We start from the raw sequence: 23,607 nt of genomic DNA, 5'->3' as shown, positions 1-23,607 counted from the left end.
AGAAAATTGAAGACATACAAGACCACTGATTATCTCTCTCGATCTGGGGCTCCACGCAAGATCTCACCCTGTGGGGGCAAAATGATCACAACAGTGAGCAAAAATCCCAAGACCACACGGGGGAACCTAGTGAATGACCTGCAGAGAGGTGGGACCAACGTAACAAAGGCTACCATCAGTAATGCACTACGCCGCCAGGGACTCAGATCCTGCAGTGCCAGACGTGTCCCACTGCTTAAGCCAGTACATGTCCGGGCCCATCTGAAGTTTGCTAAAGAGCATTTGGATGATCCAGAAGAGGATTGGGAGAATGTCAGATGGTCAGATGAAACCAAAATAGAACTGTTTGGTATAAACACAACTCGTCGTGTTTGGAGGAGAGAGAATGCTGAGTTGCATCCAAAGAACACCATACCTACCGTGAAGCATGGGGATGGCAACATCATGCTTTGGGGCTGTTTCTTTGCAAAGGGACCAGGACGACTGATCCGTGTACAGGACAGAATGAATGGGGCCATGTAGCGTGAGATTTTTTAGTGCAAACCTCCTTCCATCAGCAAGGGCATTGAAGATGAAACATGGCTGGGTCTTTCAACATGACAATGATCCCAAAAATACTGCCCGGGCAACGAAGGAGTGGCTTCATAAGACGCATTTCAAGGTCCTGGAGTGGCCTAGCCAGTCTCCAGATCTCAACCCCATAGAAAACCTTTGGGGAGAGTTGAAAGTCCATGTTGCCCAGCGACAGCCCCAAAACATCACTGCTCTGGAGGAGATCTGCATGGAGGAATGGGCCAACATACCAGCAACAGTGTGTGCCAACCTTGTGAAGACTTACAGGAAACGTTTGACTTGCCATTGCCAACAAAGGATATATAACAAAGTATTGAGATGAACTTTTGATATTGACCAAATACTTATTTTCCACCATAATTTGCAAATAAATTTGTTCCAAATCAGCCAATGTGATTGTCTGGATTTGTTTTCTCATTTTGTCTCTCATAGTTGAGGTCTACCTATGATGCCAATTACAGGCCTCTGTCATCTTTTTAAGTGAGAGAACTTGCACAATTGGTGGCTGACTAAATACTTTTTTGCCCCACTGTATTTCTTTTATGGTTTTAAAGCAATTTTTTTAAAAAAAATATCACTCGAAAGTTTTAGCACACTAAAATAGATTCAATAGAATGAGACATACTTCCTGAGTTCACAAGGCCATTACACTTTCCACTTTCACTCTCTATAGCTTTGCATGCTTCACTGACTAGCTCAGTGTTAGACTCAAACAATTTTGATTTAGAATGGTTTTAATCACTTGCTTTAATAAAGCGATATTGTTCTATGGGAAAAGATAATTTCTTAAATTTAATTTTTGTTAATGTAATTTCATTAATTGGTGGGCTGATGGTGAAATAAATTATACAAAGTTACCATGGCTTGTGAAATATTGTGGAATATTGCTTGCTTAGAGCAGCTTTTTATGTTAGAAATTAAAAAGCAATACTTACATTCAGTCTTGAATTCCTACTTAAAAATACAACACTACAGTTTCTCAATTATTAGTTAAAACTAGAAACATTTTAATAATAGAATGTGACCTATTCACAATGCTAGAAAAGATAGTTGTATGCAAATTATGGCTGCTAATAGCTTTTTCCTGTTATGGAGTTTAGGTTGTTGACATAAAGGCATTAATAAATTACAATGAGATACATTTATACCTGTATTGTAATAAAACAGTAAGACCCGTTTTTCATTATAGAATCGCTTAATTGACTAAAATCTCATTTAATTAACTGGACTATTTTCTTATATTGAAAAGTTATAGGTCCATTCACTTATGATAAAACTATACAGTACTGAAGTCAGTCACTCTGAATGTAGATTAACATGGTTAACATCAGCTTTACCTCATCATTGTTATTTTATACATAAAATTGTTTTGGGTTGTTCAAAAGTGTGTCATAGTTTTGCCTTCAAAGGATTTTTTAAATTGTCAAATTAATTATTCCAGCTACAAATTATAGATTTAAACAAGCCAGAGAAAATCATGATTCAAGTAACTGACTACAGCCAGGTTTCATACTGTAATTATTACTCTACACATTTCTGTACAAATGACAGTACAAATCAAATTACGATAACATAATTTATAAGTTAATAGAAGAGTTTTTAATGCTAAAGAAGGCTGTTTTCATCTGTAACACTTTACAAATGATAAAAATTAACTTAGATAGCCAAATTTAAAAGCATTTGTGTTCTAAAATATTGCACAAATGTTTCACATCTGTGGGTGTTGCAATCTTCAGAGTTGTCAGTTGACCGTTGTAGTTAAACTGTTTGCTTTTAAAAAACATGTTTTATTAAGTTATTGCAATACCACATGCACAGCTGTTAATTTCACCATCTCATGAGCCACGTTAAGTATTGAACTATCTTATATAGTTGTGTCTGATATATATAATTTTACAGGAACAGAATTTGAAAAGCCAGAATGTTCACAAATAATTTATAGTTATCCTGGACAGAATATTCTCGAGACCAAAAGCTAAAATATGCCTGGATTTGGTAACTTAGTGCCTGAATTCACACTGGAATAAACTATAAAACTGTTTTGTTTTTTTTGAATTTGTACAATGTATGAACCAACTCAGATGGCTTAACTGTAGATATAAAACAATTATGGCCTATTCACAAAACTATGTTTATTATTTTACATTTAAGTACTAACAACTAATTTATGTTTAGAATACAATATGCAATCTTAGTCAATGTGACAAAATCAGCTACCAGGTTTTATACTGGTTTCATACTACATCATTGGAGCACCTTTGTATATGCAATTTAAAAAAAACCAGAAGGCGGTAATGCCAATTCACTACTATTTGCAAATTAAAGGGTCACTTCATTTTACTAAGGTAGCTATTAAACAGCACTCAGGGTAGGTTTTTTTGCATTTAATATGTAGGTCTATTTCTTATATTGGGGGTGGCCCGGTGACTCAGAGGTTGACACTAGGCTTGTTAGCTGGAAAAGCTGGCAGACCCTGGTTTGAGAGCCAAGCATCATTCAACAGGGTGAGCTACTGCCAACCTAGCAGTTTGAAAGCATGCAAATAGGTACAATTTTGGTGGGAAAGTAATGACCATGAAAATGTCTTCCGACACAGCTGGCTCAATGGCCTTGAAATGGAAATGAGCACCACTCCCAGAGTTGGCAATGATTAAGGAAGCAAAATCCACAGGGATTTCTTTACCTTTATCTATTTCTTATTCATATTTTTAAGCATATGCTGTAAATGTAACACAACACTCCAGTGTCACATATTCATCTTTTTTATTTTTATGCAAGATAGAAAAGGATTGTACTGATTTGAAAAAGTGCTCCGATTTTCATAAAAATAGCCAAATACTGTTTCAGCTCATTCCTTTTATTAGTTTTGTTAACCATTTTGATTTGTACAGCTCTATTCTGTATGTATTTGAAAAGTACCGTACATAAATGGTTTGCAGAACGTTAATTCTTTTTAGGCCACCCACTAAAACGGTTAATACGCTAATATTTTCCTTTTCCTGGAAGGCGAGACTTTTGAAGACTTTACCTAAGAAGCAGAGAAAAGACCACTCTAACTTCAGCTTACGTTCTTTATCTCAGGTATCCTCGACCTCCCTCCCCACCTGTAGTTTTCCAAGCAGCCTAGTTACCACTCGTACATTTATCTTTATAGGCAATTTACACAACATAGATCCACACAAATTCCTATTTCCCACCACTCAGCCAATTCCTTTCCTCTTTTTCTCCCCCACCTTCTAAAATCTAAGCGAAATCTCAAACAGAAAACGCCTACATGTGTTCTATTTCTTCTGACCCGGAAATACTTATGGGGTTATTATTCCGGCCGTTTTATAAAACGCGGCCCAGTCAGAATCAAACACGAACGACGCCCCTCCAATACGCATGCGCACTACAAAACGGGCAGCCTTCCTAGATGCCACGTTCCAAAGGCGAGAGGTGAAATGCAATGCAGGAAGAGGTAGACTCTGTTTAAGCTTCACCAAGCAACCAATCAAAAGCGATCGAACAACGGAACGAGAGCGGCGCTAGTACCCAATAGCAGCCAACCAAGAAGTCTGACAAGCCAATCCCAGTTGGCGGAACTCAGAAAACTCTTCGGGTTGTTCGGAGGTGGAAGGAACGGTGACGTTAGGTTTTTCGGCGGCCAATCACGAAATGAGGGCGGGCCCGGGGCTCGAAGCCAAGTCAATGAGAAGTAACTCGGAGGAGGCCGGAAGTGGCCAATAGGCGGTAGCCTCGGCGGGGCAAGGGCGGGTTTATAAGTGGGAGGCGGGGTTCGGGCGTCCTCTTTCGCGGTGCTTTCTTGTTGCTCGGTCTCTTTGCCTGGAGATCCCGTCGCTGTCGTCGCTTTCGCTGCCGCCATGAAGCTCCATCGTTTTTTCGCTCCGGTGCTGTGCTTGCTGTGGCTGGGCCAGGCCTCCCTCGCCGCCGACCTGGAAGAAGAGGAGGGCGTCCTGGTGCTGAAGTCCGCCAACTTCGAGCAAGCGCTGGAGCAATACCCCAATATCCTGGTGGAGTTCTGTGAGTGGGGAAGGGGCGCGGCGCCGGGGGTGGTGGTGCATGGGGGTCCCCCGGCAGAGCCTTCCGCGGCTTTGGGGCGAAGGCGGCGTTAGCCCCCCCCTTTCTCTCAGCTTGTCGATCAGAAAGGTCGGCGGTTCGAATCCCTAGTACAGGTCTCCTGCGTGGGGGGTTGGACTAGATGACCTCCAAGGTCCCTTCCAACTCTGTCACTGTTTTACTGGAAGAGGCTCCGGCGGCTTTCCGCGGGGTCTTCTCTTCCGACGGCTCTCGGCCGCCGGACGCTGCAAACGGGGCTTTGCGCTGATTCTGGCCTCTTAAAAACTGCCCCAAGGCGCCGGCGGAGTATTTAGCTTGCAAATATCCAGGCAACCTTGGCTGTGGGTGACTGACTGGCTTTTCACGCACCAGGTGAAGATCAATGGGCTTTCCCAGAGCGGAGAGAAGGTAGTAAGGCCTGCGCGAAGTACTACCGTATAGGAGGAAAGTGCGTGGAAAGAGAAAAGGGGTGTGCCGCTTAAGGGAAGGCGTTGGAAGTGAAGCCTCAGGCGTGCCTGTGGTAGTTGGTTGTTCCCCGCAGAACCCTTATATGCCGTTGACGGATAGGAAAAAAAATTAAAAAAATTAGCAGTAACACGAAAGATACGACAGCGGAATGCCTTTTATAAAGAGAATTACAAATTCTGGTTTAAAGTGTCTAGAGCAGGGTTCCCAACCTTTTTATGGCCCTGCCCCACCTAAGCATCTTTAAAATCCTGATAATAATTCTTACTTTACTCAAAAAGTGAACTCTACTCACGTGGAGGAGGCCTAAAAGACCATTAACAAGGTTTAAACAAGGTTCAAATTGCCCCCATTAAAAATCAAATTGCCCCGCCCTGGGATGTGGGCCCCACGTTGGGAACAGCTGGTCTAGAGATAGCATTTTCTCCTTAATTTTATTAGTACTGTCTTAGTTGCAAGAAAACTTCCCTTTCTTGCTGCTCTAAGCCCACGTCTTAATTGTGTGAGACATGACTCTCCACATGTAGAAGGCGTGAGGCATGGTGTAATTCCTAACTCACTTGTGCTCATTTCCTTCATAAAATAGTTGCACTTTTTGCTGCTTTGAAAGGAGGGGGAGTAAAGCATCCTACTCCCCCCCCACTATTAACTAAAGTTCACAGTAGTGTTAAAAAGCCTAGTTTATCAAGTATTTGTCACAGTCAATGATTTCTGAAGTACTTTAATGTTGGCACACAGCTTTAGCTGGAATTGTTTACATTGTGAGAGCTAGGATACCAAGCATTTTGTATGAAGGGTCTGTTGTGGCATTTTAAAGTTGAATGATGTATCTCAAACATTATTTTTGGCATTTGTTTTTAAGGGTAATTTTTCTGTGTTTTCTAGTATTTCAATATTCTTTTCCACAGATGCACCATGGTGTGGTCACTGTAAAGCTTTGGCACCTGAATATGTGAAAGCAGCAGCAAAATTGAAGAGTGAAAACTCTGAAATCAGATTGGCTAAGGTAGATGCTACAGAAGAATCTGAACTTGCCCAGCAATTTGGTGTTCGAGGTTATCCTACTATCAAATTCTTCAAGAATGGAGATAAGTCTTCTCCCAAAGAATACACAGGTGAGAGTACCATGAAGCTGTTAAAGAATTGTAATTTTCCTCAGAGGACTAACAGTGGACAATAGAACCAAAGAGTAACTGGGTTTTCTACAGGAGGATAACTAATAAACATTTGTTGCATCAGAAAAACTACAATGCTTTAGATTTAGATAACTTTAAATCTAAAGATTTGAATGCTTTAGCTTTTAGATATCTTTTTCCAGGATCATGAGCTTACTCCTGGGAATAGAAACATCAAGTATAAAGAGTTGTAAATATTCTCTTTATTCCAAAGATCATTTTTATTATTGAAGGATTACAATGCTATAGTTTGAAACAGTGTTAAGACATTGGCTTTTAGTTTTATTTTTTTCATATCAGACTTTGGTCACAAAGCCCCATCAAAAGCATGCTACTGGTAACTTATGCCCTTTGTCCTTGCATGTTGAGCTCTCAAATATGTTGTCCATTAGTCATCTTCTTTACTACAATTAGTACATCTATAATTACTATCTTTTGTAGATTGCTACAGGAGACTTACGCAGCTGTTTTGGGCCTCTTGTTATACTTTTGCTGTATCACAACCAGACTTGCTATTTACAGAACTTTTGCTTCCAAAATGTTTTGGCTTTGTGTAATTAAACAAAGCATAGTCCTTTATATATAATTACACTTAAGAAAATTAGTAACTCTATTGAATGTGATGGTGACATAGCTGTAAAATGTTACCCATTACATTTTCTATATAGTGCAGTGTGGTCTGCTATTGAATTTGTCATAGGTGTTCCCTAGAAACAGAATTTCAATCACAGGTTCCCTAAGAAATAGCTGTCAAAATATTTGGCCTCTGAAACAAACACAGATTTTGAATTTTGGGGCTTATAGGCAGCAAATATGATATTCATTTAACGAGCCTTATATGTTGTTCCAATATTCAACCAACCCTGACTTGAACAAGATTAAATCATTAGAAACAGCAAACCATATTTAAAATGTCAGCACAGGAATGTTTAAAATACAGGTCACCTGGATTGGACTTATGACCACGATAGAGCCCATATTTTCTGTTGCTAAGAGAGACATTAGTTAACTGAGTTTTGCCCCATTTTATGACCTTTCTGGTCATGTTAAGTGAATCATTGAAGTGAAGTTAGTAAGATGGTTATTTAATGAATCTTGCTTCCCCATTGACTTTGCTTGTCAGAAGGGCGCAAAAGGTGGTCACATGACCCCAGAACACTCCAACCGTCATAACTATGAATCAGTTGGCAAGCATCTGAATTTTGATCATGTGACCATGGGGATGCTGCAACAGTTGTAGATATGAAAAATGATAAGTCACTTTTTTCAGTGTCATTGTAACTTTGGTCACTAAGCAAACTGTTGCAATATTTCTATGTTGACATTTTCACAGGTGTTTCAAGCCTGGTAAATACATTAATCTCAACTTGTGCCCCTTCATAAATCTTGTCTAACACGGTTGTGAATCATCACTGTGGGTGTGATAGACAACACACATTGCAACTGTAGAGGGAGGAAAAGGCTGTAGGGAGTTTGGTCACCATTTTTCCAAGCTGTTGCAAGAACACTAGAAGCACAAGACAAAAGAAATGTCCTAATTTTAACTATGAACAATAATGTGAGCTTGCTTTGCCCTTGGGCTTTGAGCTTGCTTTTTCAGCTTAGGACTGGGATGGTGTGAATGATTTGAGAGCTTCTGAAATGCAGAAAGACTGGATATAATTGCTATTCCTTCTGTGAAGTTAAGAACAAGGCAACCTCTTTCTTACTATTTGGAGATGCTCCCAGTTAGTTATGAAATCTATCATATTGTTGGCTGTAAGGGCTGAGTTGAAAGTATAGCATGAGCAAATTGTCTGAGAGAATTTTATTTCCTGCTACTGTAGTACACAGTTAGCACATCACTGTCAGTCATTTGCAAACCACAATTCCACAAGACAGTAAGATGAAGCCAATAATATTGCTTGGCTTCTAATTTATGAACTTAGCTGTAGATTCATGTGTACAGGCAGCTGACTTTGACTGCAGGGTTGCACTAACTGAAGTAAGAGTGTTGGCCTTATGCATTTTATAGCCATACATTGGTGGGGAAATCCCTAAAATCTCAGAATCGTGACATTTGGAAAGGACCACTTTAGTTATCATGTCCTCAATGCAGGAATACAAATCAAAGAATTCCCAGTAAAGGGCTGTCCAGTTTTTGCTTAAACACATCCAGTGCTGGAGAATACACGTTTTCCAGGTGGCTTGTTTGCCTTAATGAGTGTATGTTTTTCCTAGCATTGTACTGGAACCTTCCTTCCTGTGGTTCAATCTCCTGAGCTCTGGAGTAATAGAGAGCATGTTTTAGTTTTCTTTTGGGTTGCGTTCTCCATATACATTTTTGTTTCCTGATGTAGAGTACAGATACAACCTGTGTCCTCTATGTGAGATCTACAACCCTGTGCTTTTGGGAGAAGTAAGGTAGCTGATGCTTGGGTTAATCACATAGACATGTAAGAATAGATTGTTACAGGCGAATAGATAGAAAACGTTGTAGAAGATAAGGAGGTAGTAGCCTCACCCAATTTTGGCTTTAGGACAGACTACATAAAATGTGTCCCTTGAACAAGAATGAAGCACTTTGGTGGCCAGAAGCCACGTGGAAATGGGGGTGGGTGGGAATGAAGGTTGAGCTGACAAGTCTATCACAGACCAGAGTTTGAAGGGAATATTTGTAGCTCTTGGTTGAACTGTGGGGTCCTGGGTGCTCTCAAGCTTCAAGATGGGCAGAAATTCCGACCCAGACTTGGCATAGTTTTCACTGTATTCCAGCACTTTAAAAATGATATTTATTTTTTTATATCCCACCTTTATGATTTGTACAAGTAAGTCCTATTTTGGCCTAAATTTTAAAGGATGTTCCTTGCTAGTTTTCAAAGATTTGGTCATATTAATGAGGAAGAGTACTCCCAATCTCAAGTAGAATGCCCATAGCAAACAAGGCAAAGTAGCGTCAAATGGTAGTACCTAGTAGACAGACAACTCCGTGCCTCAATAGCTGGACAGTGTGCAGTCTTCCAGCTTTTTTAATGATAAAGATACTACTGTGCTGTTCCTATTGAGTGGAGAAAGTAGATGAAGTATTTTCTTAATAGTGCCTCCTAATTCTTAGCTTTCTTTTTAAAAAGTGGCATTATACCACTGTAAATGCCAAGACTGTTTCAATAATAAGGATTCTGTCACTACTACAGTAATCAATTACATTACAGTACCCCAGTATAGAAACTTTTAATTGTTTCTGCTTTAGAGCATTTAGGGTTTGGTTTAAGATAAGTGAAGGTTACAGTGAGGATATAGGAGCACACAAGTAGAACTTAGCCTTGTTGGCCTTGGGGGAGTGAAGCTTTATTCTTTATATAGACTTCAAAGACAGAAGAAAGTACGATGCCTGATAAGTAAGTTTTTCCTCTAATCTAGCTGGCAGAGAAGCAGATGACATTCTAAATTGGTTAAAGAAACGCACAGGACCTGCAGCCACTACCCTGGCAGATGTAGCTGCTGCGGAAGAGCTAGTGGAATCCAATGAAGTTGCTGTGATTGGATTCTTTAAGGTATTTTTTTCATTCATAAATTAGGGTGAAGGATTTTATTAAAGACAATGGCAGAATTCCTGGGATAGAGGCGGAGAATGACAGCATAACGGATACACAAACTAATCAGTTGCCAGAGCTATTAGGCAATAAACAGTTTGGAATTTGGCCTTGTGGTCAAATCTGTATATGCAGATATGTGGTTACTTCTTGAGTTTCCTTGTAAACCTGTTTGCCTTAATAGGGGAAAATATGGTGCCTAGCTACTATTTTTTGGCTACTTGTAATTTTGAGATGATGCAGGGTTTTTTGTTTGTTTTGTTTTGTTTTAAATGTAGGATGCAGAATCTGATGTGGCCAAAGAGTTTCTGTTGGCAGCAGAGGCCATCGATGACATTCCTTTTGGGATCACTTCCAACAGCGATCTATTTGCCAAATATCAGCTCAAAAAAGATGGAGTTGCTCTTTTTAAGAAGGTGAGTGGTGGCTATGAGGAAAAGAAATCCTGATTGCTCTGTATATATTAGCCAGCCTGCTTTCCCCTGCTTTAGAAACAAGCAAAAAGTCCTGCCAGTCACAGCACATATTGGACAAATATTTGCATAATCTGTTTTGACATATATATTTTTATTCATTCACTACATGCCACCAAATTCTTCCATTTTGAGCCAAACTGGTTTGAAATTAATAAGGGTTCAGCAAAAGTTTTGTGAAGGAGTTTGATTATAATGGCTCTAAAAATCTTTTAAACCTATATCCTGGTTTAATGATTACAGGTTCTTCAGTTAAGTAGCATTTTTTTTCTGTCCTGCATCAATTGCGAAATAATATTTCCCTCTCAGTAGAGGATCAGTAGTGACCAGGAACCAAAATATTTCCCAATTCACATTTTTAAAGTCAACGTAACTGATTTTTCAACTGTGTAAAACCCTTCACTCTTCTTCAGCCTAGTCCTCTTCCGGTGTGTCGGACTGAAGCTCACAGGGGTGACCAGTGGTTTTAAACCTTGGGAATTTAAGTGTAACACATCCAGACTACAACATCAAGTTGAGGAAAGCCTCCTTGCTTATTCATGCCTAGTGGGCTTTTCCCCTCTCTCAAATCTTCTGATTCCTCATCCCTGTTTTTAAGAGAGTTCATTTAATCAAATGGAGGTGTGCAAACCTGGACTGTAGGGGGCAATAAAAGCAGAAGCGCCCAGCCTTTGAAGGGAGAACATCCATCCCCCAATAAGGCTGTAATCCTCTGTTGGTTTCCCTTCCCCTCTCAAGTGCTTGGAAAGGTTATGAGAAAAAAGGTCAACAGTGGATGTTACTCTGCAATAAGAGACTTCCTGGTGCTAGAGCTGTACATCTGTTCCTTTGTAGCTAACAATAGCCCTGCAGGAGTTCATTGTCTCTGAATAAGCTGCTCTCTGTTTAGTGGCTTAATAGTATGCAATTCTGCCTCTTAATGGTTCTGCTGATTGGATACATTTGTCCAAATCAAGCAAGCCCTATAATTTCACCCTCTCTAAAACAGGAGTATGTAACATCTAAAGTGCTGAGATCTAAAGCATTCAGTTGTTACTTTTCAAATTTTTTTAGGAATAATGATGAGGTGGGCAGATCTTTTTCAGAAATATTACATTGAGAATTGGGCTTCTTAATGTATTCAAGTTTCCCTTTTGCTGCTTTAATCCACTTGGGTGGTAAGATGAGAACTTTGGTTGAGTTTCTACCCTGGGGGGCATTAAGCATTTTGTGTCATGCTTGCAATGTGAAATGTGCTACCTTGGGTTAGAGTGTTTCAATAGCTACATGCTCTTTACAGTTTTAAAATAATCTGCCAGTGAAAAGTGAATTATTGGGCACTTCACGTTTACTGCATAATTTAGCGAGCAAAGATCACACGCTATTATTTATTGTCCTTGTCCTTTCCTCAAGCTTTTGGCAGTTGTTTTCTACCACCTTCCACTGCACATGTGTTTGCAGCGTCACGTAGCCTAGAAACCTCAGTGAATACTGAGGCTCTTTAGAAACTGGATACTGCATTAAGAGAGAGCATATTTCTGTATCACTATGGCATATAGGTAGACCCACTCTTGCTTTATTGTTTTACTAAATTCTTGCATGACTATGTATTTTGTCCATTTACTGGATGTAAACAAAATTCTTGTATATGTTTCCAGTTTGATGAAGGTCGTAACAATTTTGATGGGGAAATAACAAAGGACAACCTGCTGAATTTCATCAAATCAAACCAGTTACCCTTGGTGATTGAATTTACCGAACAGGTAAAGAAATAGATCACAAGTTTTACATGTTCTGAGTGACACATATTTGGTCTGCAGCTTAGATCTATCGCAGGACAAATGGTAGTGAATCCCACAGGCTAGAGCAGTGTCTCTCAAGCTTGGCAATTTGAAGATGTCTGGACTTCAACTCCCAGAATTCCCCAGCCAGTATTCCCTGGCTGGGGAATTCTGGGAGTTGAAGTCCAGACATCTTCAGTTTGCCAAGGTTGGGAAACATTGGGCTAGAGGGAGGAGGAGGTGGAATGGTCAGGAAAATTAATCTTGGGATTCCACATAACGTAATTGCCTTTAATAATGCAACTGTTCCTCTTCCAGACTGCACCTAAAATTTTTGGCGGAGAGATTAAGACACACATCCTGTTGTTCCTGCCTAAGAGTGTTGAGGAATACGAGGGCAAGCTGGATAACTTCAAAAAAGCAGCTGAAAGCTTCAAAGGAAAGGTAAATAAAAGAAACTTACTGAATAATTACTTGCTCCTAGGCAAACATTCCTACAGTTTATTATACATTCCCTTTCTCATATGGTTACACATGGCCAAGAATTAAAATCACAAGACCAAATTGTTGGGGGCAATATTGCTGACTGTTAGCCACTTAGAGAGGGCTATAAAGCACTCTAAAGCGGTATATACGTCTAGTGGTACTCTATCTTGCTCATACAGGTGTTGAACAAAGAAAAAAAAAACAGGGTTTTTCCTAAAGTCTAGATTTTGTTATTGGGGTTTCCCTGAGTCCCCTGACCCTCAAAAAAAAATCATAGTTGCACAATTGGCACGTAAGCTACGGATTCTCATTTTTATTTCTGTTCTTTAAAGGTTGATTCTTCTCTATATAAATCCCAGAAAATTTATGATAGTAGTATAAACTTATTGTAATAAAGTAAATGCAGCTCATTATAAAGAAGCAGGAGCTGTAGCTGGAGAAAGCCAACAAAAATGTGTTTTAAAAGAGGTGTGGTGGCGCAGTGGTTAGAATGCAGTACTGCGGGCTGCTTTGCTGACTGCCGGTTGCCGGCAGTTTGAATTTTGCCAGGCTCAGGGTTGACTCAGCCATCCATCTTTCTGAAGTTGGTAAAATGAGGACTCAGGTTGTTGGGGGCAATATGTTGACTCTATAAACCGCTCACAGGGCTGTAAAGCAGATGAAACAGCATATAAGTCTAAGTGCTATTGCTAGGCCTGACATTGTGTAAGGAAATCATTCCACAGGAATTTTGCCTCTAGAAAGTCCATTCTGCTTTGTTATACAACGTTGTAACTTAAGGATCATCTGGGCATTCTGGCTTTCACATGTTGTGTAGGGGCAGGCAGCCTGGCATCACTACTTTGCCGCTTTCATAATCAGCATGGCCATTGGCAAGCTATTTGCAGGGTCTCTGCTCCAAAACAGCTAGAGGTTTCAGCAGTGGTGGGTTCCGACCGGTTTGGACAGGTTTGGCAGAACCGGTAGTGGTTTGGCAGCTTAGGTTGCTGGAACCGGCAGCGACCCATGCCTGCTACACCCCCAAATTGGTTCTCCAGGAGCCGCCGTAGGCACCACCATCTTGTTTTTTGATTCTCCGCATGCACAGAGCAATTTTTATTGCACTGCGCATGCGTGCATCATGTGCACATCATGGCCATGAGTGAACTGGCAGTAGTGAGTGCCGGAATCCTCCCTTGGGTTACAGGGTTGCTTATTCCAGGTTTAAGATTCCTAGTAATGTTTAGAATTGTATATGAAGTGCAAGAGGCGTTAGAGAGATGGGATAGATCTTGGGGAAATCTTAATTCAGGGTGTTCCTCTGTCCCAAATGCTTTTGTCTAATACATACACTGTCCTATTTTCCCTCCTCTTCCCCAAGATCTTGTTCATTTACATCGACAGCGACCATGGTGACAACCAGAGGATCTTGGAGTTCTTTGGCCTCAAAAAGGAGGAATGCCCTGCCATACGCCTTATCACCCTGGAGGAAGAAATGACCAAGTACAAACCAGACTCCGATGATCTGAGTCCAGAGAATATTAGGGACTTCTGCCACAAGTTCTTGGACGGCAAAGTTAAGGTAATTGGGTTTTTAAATGGGAAAAGGTAGCCATGTGAGTTGATCCTAGTAGCACATGGAAATTGAGACCTGTCGTATGGCACGAACTTCTTAAATTCACCCTGCAGAGTAGTTTGAAATTACAGTATGCGAAGCTTTTGCTGGGAAATCCAAAGGGCAGAGTCAGTGGAGCATTGTCCTGGGATTTACATGGTCCTGCTGTGCTAGTAAAGTGAGCTGCATGAATTTGGGAACTGCTTTAGAGTGAGTGGTGCAGATCCAAGAATTACCTTTCTCAGCATGACAGAAGGAACGTGGCCTTGACCTCACGTTGCACGAATCTTTAGAGGATGTCTATTTTAATCTGGGAAGGGAAGCCTGTTACCAAGATCCAGCGACTGTTTGATGTTTCTTACACAGCACATGTTACCCAGGGCTTCCCTTGAATCACCTCCTTTGCTCTTTCTCATTGTCATGCTTTTTTACTTTTTTACTTCACCAATCAAGCAGGCTTCATAATGATGTAGTGGATCTGATTGCCTGGGGGGAAAATGTTAGGAATTGCTAATGGAGGTAAAGCTGTAAGAATGTTTTTTAATCAATAAAGACCAATTTATGATAGGGAAAGACATCTAAATAAAACGTCTTTTGCTTTAGATGTGCTTTTGAGACTTCTGGCAATTGGCTTCAGAATAGATAAGATACAAGGATAATTGGATAAAAGGATAAAAATGTAGCCTTTGAATAAAAGGCAAAAACAATATTTTCTATCTATGCACATTAAATACGTGTACATAGTGGAGATAAACTAAAGATATATCTAGAATTCGGCAGTTATAATTGAAGTTTAAGGTCAAACAACACATGGAATAATAACTTTTAAAAAAATACTCAAGGCTATGTGAAATATATGACTTGAAAATTTTGACGTGGTCATTTTAAGAGCCTTTCCAACATAGTTGCCTTTGTTCCATCAGCTCTAGATAGTGTGGACAGTGATAAAGAAAAATGGAAACACATCCAAAACAATGAGGAAGGCTGGGGTATCAATCTCTTTGAAATATACTGTAAAAAACCTTACCTTGAAACCAACTAGATCATCATAATCACTTCATTTTTATATCTATGCTACGCACTTCCTATGTTTTATAACTTCAAGGGTATTGATTGGACAGTAACAGTTTAATATACACAGATCTGCTCTATGCATCCTTCATGCGAGATATGTTTTGGTCGTGGGATGGGGGTGTGACCTTGAAGGAGCAAATCTATATTAACCTGCCTTTTTATAGTCTGGCTTGCCAGTTGCTTTGCACTTTGGAGCAGTGGGTGTGGGGATTTCCTATTGACAGATTCCATGCGGCTGCTCTCATGTTGTTGCTTTTGTGTGTGTATTTCAGCCCCACCTGATGAGCCAAGAGATTTCTGATGACTGGGACAAGCAGCCTGTCAAAGTTCTGGTTGGAAAGAACTTTGAGGAGGTGGCTTTTGATGAAAATAAGAATGTCTTTGTGGAATTCTGTAAGTATTTTACCAATAGCAATGTATGTGTACACGTACATGTTTTTCTTGTTTGAAATTATATATGATTAATGAAAGGAAAGTTTCTCAGCAGGCAAATTAAAAAAAAAGGGGAGAGAGTTGTGGATGCTGAACAGCTGTTAAAATCATTTATCATCTTTTGGTTCGCAGATGCTCCTTGGTGTGGCCACTGCAAACAGTTAGCTCCCATTTGGGATAAACTTGGAGAAACTTACAAGGACCACGAAAACATCATTATTGCTAAGATGGACTCTACAGCGAATGAACTTGAGGCCGTGAAGGTCCACAGTTTCCCCACCCTCAAGTATTTCCCTGCTGGCCCTGATAGAACGGTGAGAGCATTTGTATATTGAAACTTGACAGAGGGGAAAATGGTTCCCCCCCCCCCCCCCCCGCCTGCTTTGGGGTATGCTTGGGTGCATGTGTGCCTTGAGGTATAGGAAAAATAGTTTAATAGAGGATGGTGCTCTATTTTTTCCTTGCAGCATTCATGGGGATCTAGTGGCTGGCTCCTCTTCGACTCTTATGGGTGAAGGTGAATTTTCTAACCTCCTCTCTTCTTATTTTTTTTTTTTTTTGGCTGTTCAGAAGTGAATCCTTCATCCACCAAGGCCCTAGGTTTGTCTCTTGGTAATAATTTTTATTACTTCGTTTTCTAGGTTCTTGATTACAGTGGAGAGAGGACATTGGAAGGTTTTAAGAAGTTCCTGGAAAGCGGTGGAAAAGATGGTGGTGTAGATGAGAATGTGAGTATTTTAGGATTACGATATTTTGCTCTGATAGATAGATATATTCGGCTCCTGGACACTAGTCAGATCCCTGAGGAAGTGGCAGTTCTATCCTGTAAATCTAGTTATAGCTTGCTTTGGCAGCAGAGAATGTTAGTTCCATAGCAACCTGTAAACAAAACACAGCTGGTAATATCCAGAATGAGCTGGGACGGCAGTAAGGGTGTTCAGAATACCTGCAATTCCATGTAGACTGAGGCCATGTAAAATGCAGGAGCCTATAAAGACATTTCCGTGTTCAGAAAAATGCTGAAAAAAACATTGTTTGCATTCCCCTCAGCCTAGGCCCAACAACCCATAGTAGTCCTGAGATTGAATCTTCAGTGAGCAGACTAAAGCCCCTCAGCAGGTGTGGATGTCCTCTTTCAGTCACAGGGTTATTGCTCTTAGCATGCATAACTAGTCTCTGCTTCATTGTCAGAGATGCTACTAGCTCTGCTACTATGCTGCTATACTTTTGAGCCTTATTTAAAGGGTAAATATGAAAGGACGAAATTAGAAATGCTGTGAATTTTCCATTTATATTGGCAAGTGAGAATCTAGCAAGTTGCCCATCACATATTATATCTGACAGCCCTATTGAATTTCTGTACATAGTAGATTCTACTGTGGTGATTTCAAGTTGCTTACTAGGGCTGGGGATGTAGGTGTCTGTAGTTATTGTTAGAGCACATTCTTTACCATTCTTACGTTTGTGTGGAAACTCCTGATTTGGTTTGTTATCCACTGTTTTGAGTTCTTTACACCAGTGGCCCCCCAGCCTTTTGGGAACCAGGGACAAGTTCCGTGGAGAGAAGCTCTTCCCTGGACCCGAGGGGGTGTAGTTTCACAGGCTGCCTGCATCCTGCAGATACAGCTTCACTTGTTTGCATGGCCCGGTTTCTGGCTTGCTGCAGCCCAGTGCCAGGCTACAGAGCAGGGGTTGGGGACCCCTGCTTTACACCATTAGTGGAAATTAGGGGATGGGAAATACTCAGTTCAACTCTTTTTTGATTACTGTATGATTTGGGGGCACTATTCCCCGCATAGTACATAGCTAAGGTGAAGCAAAATACTGCCTCCGTGTTTCATTTCAGTTTAGCGTGCTCTTTCCCCCCCCTCTTGGTTAGAAGTGCTTTATTAAAAATAGTAGTAATAATAATAATGGATAGCAACTTTCCCATATGCAAAAGCAGCTATAGATTCTATATGTTACACAGAATTATTTATCATTCCTGTTCCTTGGCTTTTCTCAAAAACGGTTACCCCAATTTCCAGTGAGCAACGATTAAATGGCTTAGTGACATAAGGAATGGTAAATGGACAGCACCATTTCACGTATTTGCTTTCAGAGGATTTAGGGAAAGGGATGGAGCTTAGAAAGTGTTGTTCAACTTTTCCACTTTAGCTTATTCTCCAGGAAACAGAGGAAAGGCTTTTCTGAAGATCAGCTAGCATAGCTGAAGGAGAGCCACTAAACTAGTTAAAAATCACAGCGTTTTTGTTTTAGATCATCATTCCCCCCCCCCCCGCCCCCTCAGTGTTCCTTTCAACTAACTCAGTTTCCATGCTAGCCTTGGCTGAGGGATTCTGGGAGTTGAAGTCCACAGGACTTAAAGTCACCAAGTTTGGGAAACACTGCTTTAGGAGGTGGTGACAGTGGCAAAGAGCTTTGGGTTGCATCACTGAGGCAATATATTTTAAGAGTAAGTTTAGCTTACTCTTAACTGACCCGATGAATTTCAAAAAATTATAAACGATTATAATTTTATAACATTATTATAAGTTTCATTTAATCTGATAGATAATATTTCTGAAGACATACAATTCTTAACCTTTGTTTTGTGAGACCCAATTCAAAACAGGATTAACCCAAAAAGTAAAGCTAGTAATTGGAAGTGTTAATTGGGTTATTAGATCCAAGATGGTGATGATCAGTGATTTAGAGTAGATCAAAAAGTACTGACTACCAGTTTTTTTTCCCCCAATGGCTTGACTGAACAAAGGATTGGGTAGGATCAAAATTAGAAACAATTCTGTATGTGAAAAGACAACGATCTCTGCTCTATTCTGGTAGAGAATCAATCTTGTGATTCAGGTATATGCAATTGAAGTCTTCTTTAAACAAAAGGGAACATTTGATTCTTTTTTCTGAGTTAACATTTTGTACCAGATGCTACTTGGTGACAAGTACTCCTCATTTCGTTCTGCCCCATTTATTAACTTCACAGTTAGAATGGAGATGAAGATATATCTTTATGACCAATCTTTGCTTTTCAGACCTTCAAGGTCTGTAAACTAAATGAAAGCTGAAGTGAGATAAGCAGTCATGGTTGCTCTTTGAGAAAACAACCCATAAGAAATAAGCAAGAGAGTTATCCTCAATATGATCGTTTGAACCCATCCTGTGAACAGGATTTTGTTCGTTTGTGTGCATGCATCTTCAAGTCAGTATTGACTTCTGGCGACTGCCTGGACAAATCCTTCTAGTTTTCTTGGCAAGATTTCAGGAATGACTTGTCATTGCCTGCTTCCTATGGCTGAGAGAAAGTGGCTGGCCCAAGGTTGCCCAGCTGCCTTCATGCCTGAAGTGGGAATATAACTCACACACTTCCTGCTTCTAGCCTAGTGCCTTAAGCACCATACCAGATTGGGTCTTTGTCTATTATCCAGAAATTTTAACCATTGATTATCATATCAAAGATATTTATTATTTTTGAATAGTGTGGCATTATTGACTGAGTCAGATGTTTTAATCTAGTTTTTACTCTCCTTACTATAACTGGTGAGTCACATTCCTGAGTTTAGATGCAACAAGCAACCTTTTTTTCTAGTTATAATATCTGTTTGGAGATCCTCTGTTTATTGACAGAACCTTACATCACATCTGGAGGACAACAGTTTAGTTATGTTTAGTACCTGAACTGTGACCTCAGGAACTTTGAAGTTGGGAAATTATATTATGTGTGATAAAAGTTATTACCCCTTTGTTATTTTTATTCATTAAAAAGACTATAACTTTCTATAAGATGTGGGAAACCTAACTGTACCCCACTGCCTTGAAATCCCTTCTTATCTGCTGTATGGAAATGCTTGTGGACAATGTGCTTTTGGCATTTTGTTACCCATTGTTTGGTTTTATGTGGCTTCTTGGAATGCATGGGATTTTCCTGGTCTTGCATGTTTTAGCAGAAGACCATTACATTTTGAGCAGATCCTGAATTACCATACTGGTGAGGGCTCTGTAGCAACTGCTCTCACAATACTCTAGCTCTGTATTGCCTAGAGAATCAAACTAGAGACACAAACATCTCCAAACAATTGACCAGTCCTTTCTTCATTGAAACAGGATCTGGAAGATCTAGAGGATGCAGAAGAGGAGCCAGATGTTGAAGAGCAAGAAGAAACTGCAGGTCCAAAAGATGAACTGTAAACAGAAGTCCAATCTGCATATCCCCAGACATTATGCTGTGGCTGCCAACTCAAGCAAGTCAGCAAACAAATTCTAATCAGAAGACTGAAACTGGTTGGGAGTCCAAGGGAAATTAATCCATTCCTCTAACCTGTCAAACAAATCTAGTTTTATTCTATGCTGAAGAAGGATCTGACTAGTTGGCAAACTGCTGGGTCTTTTTTCTTGTCTTTTTTCTCTTCTTTCATTTGCAAACTGTGATGTACATTTCCTTAGACTATTGAGATCTGGGTAGAAGCAGATTGAAACATAATATGTCCTATTGCCTAACTAACTTGGAAATCTCATGAATAAGGCATCCTTAAACATTAATCACACTTTGTCTAAATGACATATGCTGCTGTTGACCCAGCAGGCTCTTGGTTATTTCCCAGCTTTTTTCCCTTATGCTTTACTGTTGTTTTTTCTCTCTCACCCTGGACCATTCCAATGTGGAAGAAATCACTAGGCTGACCAAGGGAATAAGTGCGGTATAGTAGGTCCTCTTAATTCATTGCATAGTCTCATGTCCTCTTCATATTGTACAATTGATTTCTGTCATCCAAAGATCTGGAAGGGTAGGAAAGGGTTGCTGAGGAATGAGAGTCCAATTGCCTCCTTGCCTAAAGCGAAATCTAACTTGAGTTGCTATCTCACCTGCAATGAAACAAAAGCCTTGCTACCTACACATTATTTTGCAAATGGGTTTTCTGGGGACTTGGGAAATAAACTTCTCTGAATGCAACAAAAAGGACACTTGATAACTAAGGAGTTTTGTGGGGATACTTGAGAGCCATGGAAAAGTGTATTATAAAGAGGGATGATGTGTTTCAATGGAATTCATTTTAAGCATCCATGATGCTCAAAGGAATGGAACTCATTGGCCAAATAAAAGTTAATTTTAATACTCTTCTGAATCTTGCTGTTTTCTTTACATTTGGAGGTTAGTTTAAGAAGGACTATTAATGAGGCAGACTGAAAAAGCTGAATTAAGGAATATTTGCTAGTATTTGTTTGCGTCATAGTTCCATCTAGACAGAAATGTTAACCAGTCCTAGATTGTATGGAGTACAAAAAAGCATTTCTGTAGAGCAAAATCTTATGTACAAATATTCAAATTCAAGGAAATATGTTCAAAATGGTTTCTTCTAAATGCTTGTAATTCAAACAACAGGGATGTGGTATCTGAATCAAATTCTGGTAAACAGTCAATGCTTGGAAAACATAGGACATACATAAAGAGCAATACATTACACAACTTGGTGTCTTCAACAGCAGGAACCCAGGCTAATTGCTCTAGGGCCATCACTCCACCAAATTCCTTTTGTGATAGTGTCTTAGAACTGTAATAGTCCAGGCTAAAATTAAACTAGATGCAGCGTTTCAACTAATACATAAAAATATTGAATCAAAGATACATCAATTCTGAATTTCCATCCAATTTACTGTATACTATAGTTCCATAATTACGCTTAATAAAGTAGCATGCTGGGCTTTACCATACTACTATCCTTGCTGCTGCCTTGTTCTTGCATCGAAGTGCCCTCAACAGTCTTTTTAAGATGAAAGAAAGGATAATCGGGCTTGATCAAACAAACTTATTTTAACTATATCACGTCTTGGTTAGGAAACTCAAGAGAAAAAAAGCACCAAAAATACCAATAGACAAATGGGAGTGTGGTTCTTATGGGAAATTGGTTTATAAGAAGTGTGGGGTCTGCGGAATGAGCCTAGTATAGTATGTTAAGTACTACAAATTCTCATCATGGCCAGTATTTTGAATTGCGTACAGGATAGGAATTTTTCTGGTGTATTAGATTTCTGTGAGTTGAATATTTCTGCTTTAGTGTTTTGGGAAGGAGTATAAATATCTTCAGCTGTGGGAAAGATCATTCTCACTTCTGATATTACATCAGATATTGCACTTTTGTATGGAGCTTTGAGAATCGGGAAATTTAATTGCATTAGTGGAATATTTCATAGAGTTTATCTGATGTTGTAGTGATTATGATAAACCAGGACTGGCAACATCTGGGTTCTTATTTCCCTTTTCTTTAGCTCACCAATTGTAGATAACTCACACTACTTCAAAAGCTGAAAGGAAAGGAAATGGGAGGTTGGATTTACCATCTTCACACTTAGAAGCTACTGGAGGAAAAGTATAAGGAAGGCATGCATTTACTCCACCCCTGCTGCATGTACCAATTCCTAGGTCTAAGGGGGACAATAAAGTCAATCAGTGAGAAGGCCGGTTGGCTTTATTGTTAAGAGAATTTTTTTTAAAAAAAATAGGTGCTTCTGAATGTGTTGGCTGGATTTAAAAAAACCAGCAATAGAGCAGCTTTTTATTAAGCAAAGTTGGAAATGAATTTTTAGTAGAGTACTTGAAGTCAATACAAGCCAAACTGAGTAACTACAAAATTACGAGCTGGAAAAAATAGTAACCAGAAAAATACCAGATTTTAGATTTATAAAAGCATGCAATCTCTTTTTAAAATATGTAGATCTCGGTTGGTATTCCTCAGCTATAGGACTTTGCTGTATTTAGTGGCATGTAGTAGTGGTTTGAAGGACTCCCATCAAATTACGCCAGGAGCATACAGCCTTAAGGATCATTCTGTATCCTAGCCTTCACTTGAAAATATACTTCTAAAATTATTTGCTTTTACTCCTTAGATTTGAAACAGTTTGTTCTTAATGGGAGAAAAAGAAATAATCCCCTCTGTTCATATTTGAAATAGGAGCTTCCTGGAGTGCTTGGCTTGAAGTGCTTGGTTCACAATTCTATCCAAGAAAGATCTATATATGCTATAGATCTTTCTTGGATAGAATTGTGAACTTCAGTGTATTTGGTAACTTTTTCAGTTGGCTGCAGCTTATATTTTTATCTGTGTTTTCTGAATCAGAGTAGATTGTTTAGTCCTGTACATTATCCCAGTATCTTTATTTTGAAATTTGTGATAAAGTATTCCAATACAATTTTAGCTTTATTCTAAGTATCACTTAAAGGACAACTCTATGTATGTCAGAGAGAGAAATCCTTGCCATCTCAAAGTGCAGAGCTATTATGTTCAGGATCATCAAAGTACAAATTGTTTCTAAAGGTCATCAAGCTTCGAATTCCTTCGAATTCAAAGAAATGCCCAGAGAAGTATGTAATATGCAACTATTACCTGCTTTGTGGATGGTTGGCCATCTCAATTGAACAATCTTTTTGTAAGCAACGATGTCATTCTGTCATATGATGAGAGTGAACAATTACTTGCAGCCAAGGAAAACAAGCTGCTGCTTCTTGTTGAAGAGCAGCAGAGCTTGCTGACAATTTCTTTTCGGTTGTGGCAGAAGAAGAGGATGTCAGACTATTTCTGAAGCAGTTTTTGTTGCTTAGTTTATTTTAAATAGCATTTTACCATCAAAACTATTCATGCCTGTATACACATCAGCTTAGAATTTCCACAGTAATAGCCCTGCATTATGCATATGTGCTGCTTTGGTCTTTACATGCCATGTCATACCTCTCCCTGCAACCATGGAATCTTTGTAATTTTTTATGTGGATCTACGTTGTGACTTTCTTGCTTGTAGAATTATATAAGGTGGTTGCATGGCTCATTTTCCTTCTATGAAGATTATAGAAGAGTAGTTTTTTCCTATGGGTCTATGATAAGGACCAGTCAGTATGTGCAGAGTTATCTTTTCATACCAACAGCTGGACAATCTGTGGCTCTTTGTTTTTTGGTAGTGT

General features: G+C 39.6%; 1 protein-coding gene across 1 annotated transcript; it reads left to right on the top strand.

The window, feature by feature from the left end:
• Positions 1–4,360: 4,360 nt before the first annotated feature.
• P4HB (prolyl 4-hydroxylase subunit beta) lies at positions 4,361–20,773 on the top strand. Its single transcript, XM_081934641.1, has 11 exons — positions 4,361–4,596; positions 6,006–6,212; positions 9,672–9,805; positions 10,123–10,260; positions 11,955–12,059; positions 12,396–12,521; positions 13,924–14,124; positions 15,504–15,624; positions 15,796–15,977; positions 16,305–16,391; positions 19,762–20,773. Exons 1-11 carry the CDS (start codon positions 4,437–4,439, stop codon positions 19,843–19,845), a joined length of 1,545 nt encoding a protein of 514 aa, XP_081790767.1. The 5' UTR covers positions 4,361–4,436; the 3' UTR covers positions 19,846–20,773.
• Positions 20,774–23,607: the final 2,834 nt, after the last annotated feature.

Source organism: Natrix helvetica, assembly GCF_964273705.1.
Source record: "Natrix helvetica genome assembly, chromosome: 1".
Classification (NCBI taxonomy): Eukaryota; Metazoa; Chordata; class Lepidosauria; order Squamata; family Natricidae; genus Natrix; species Natrix helvetica.
The sequence above is the reverse complement of the archived record's forward strand: the minus strand, read 5'-3'. Positions and strand labels throughout refer to the sequence as shown.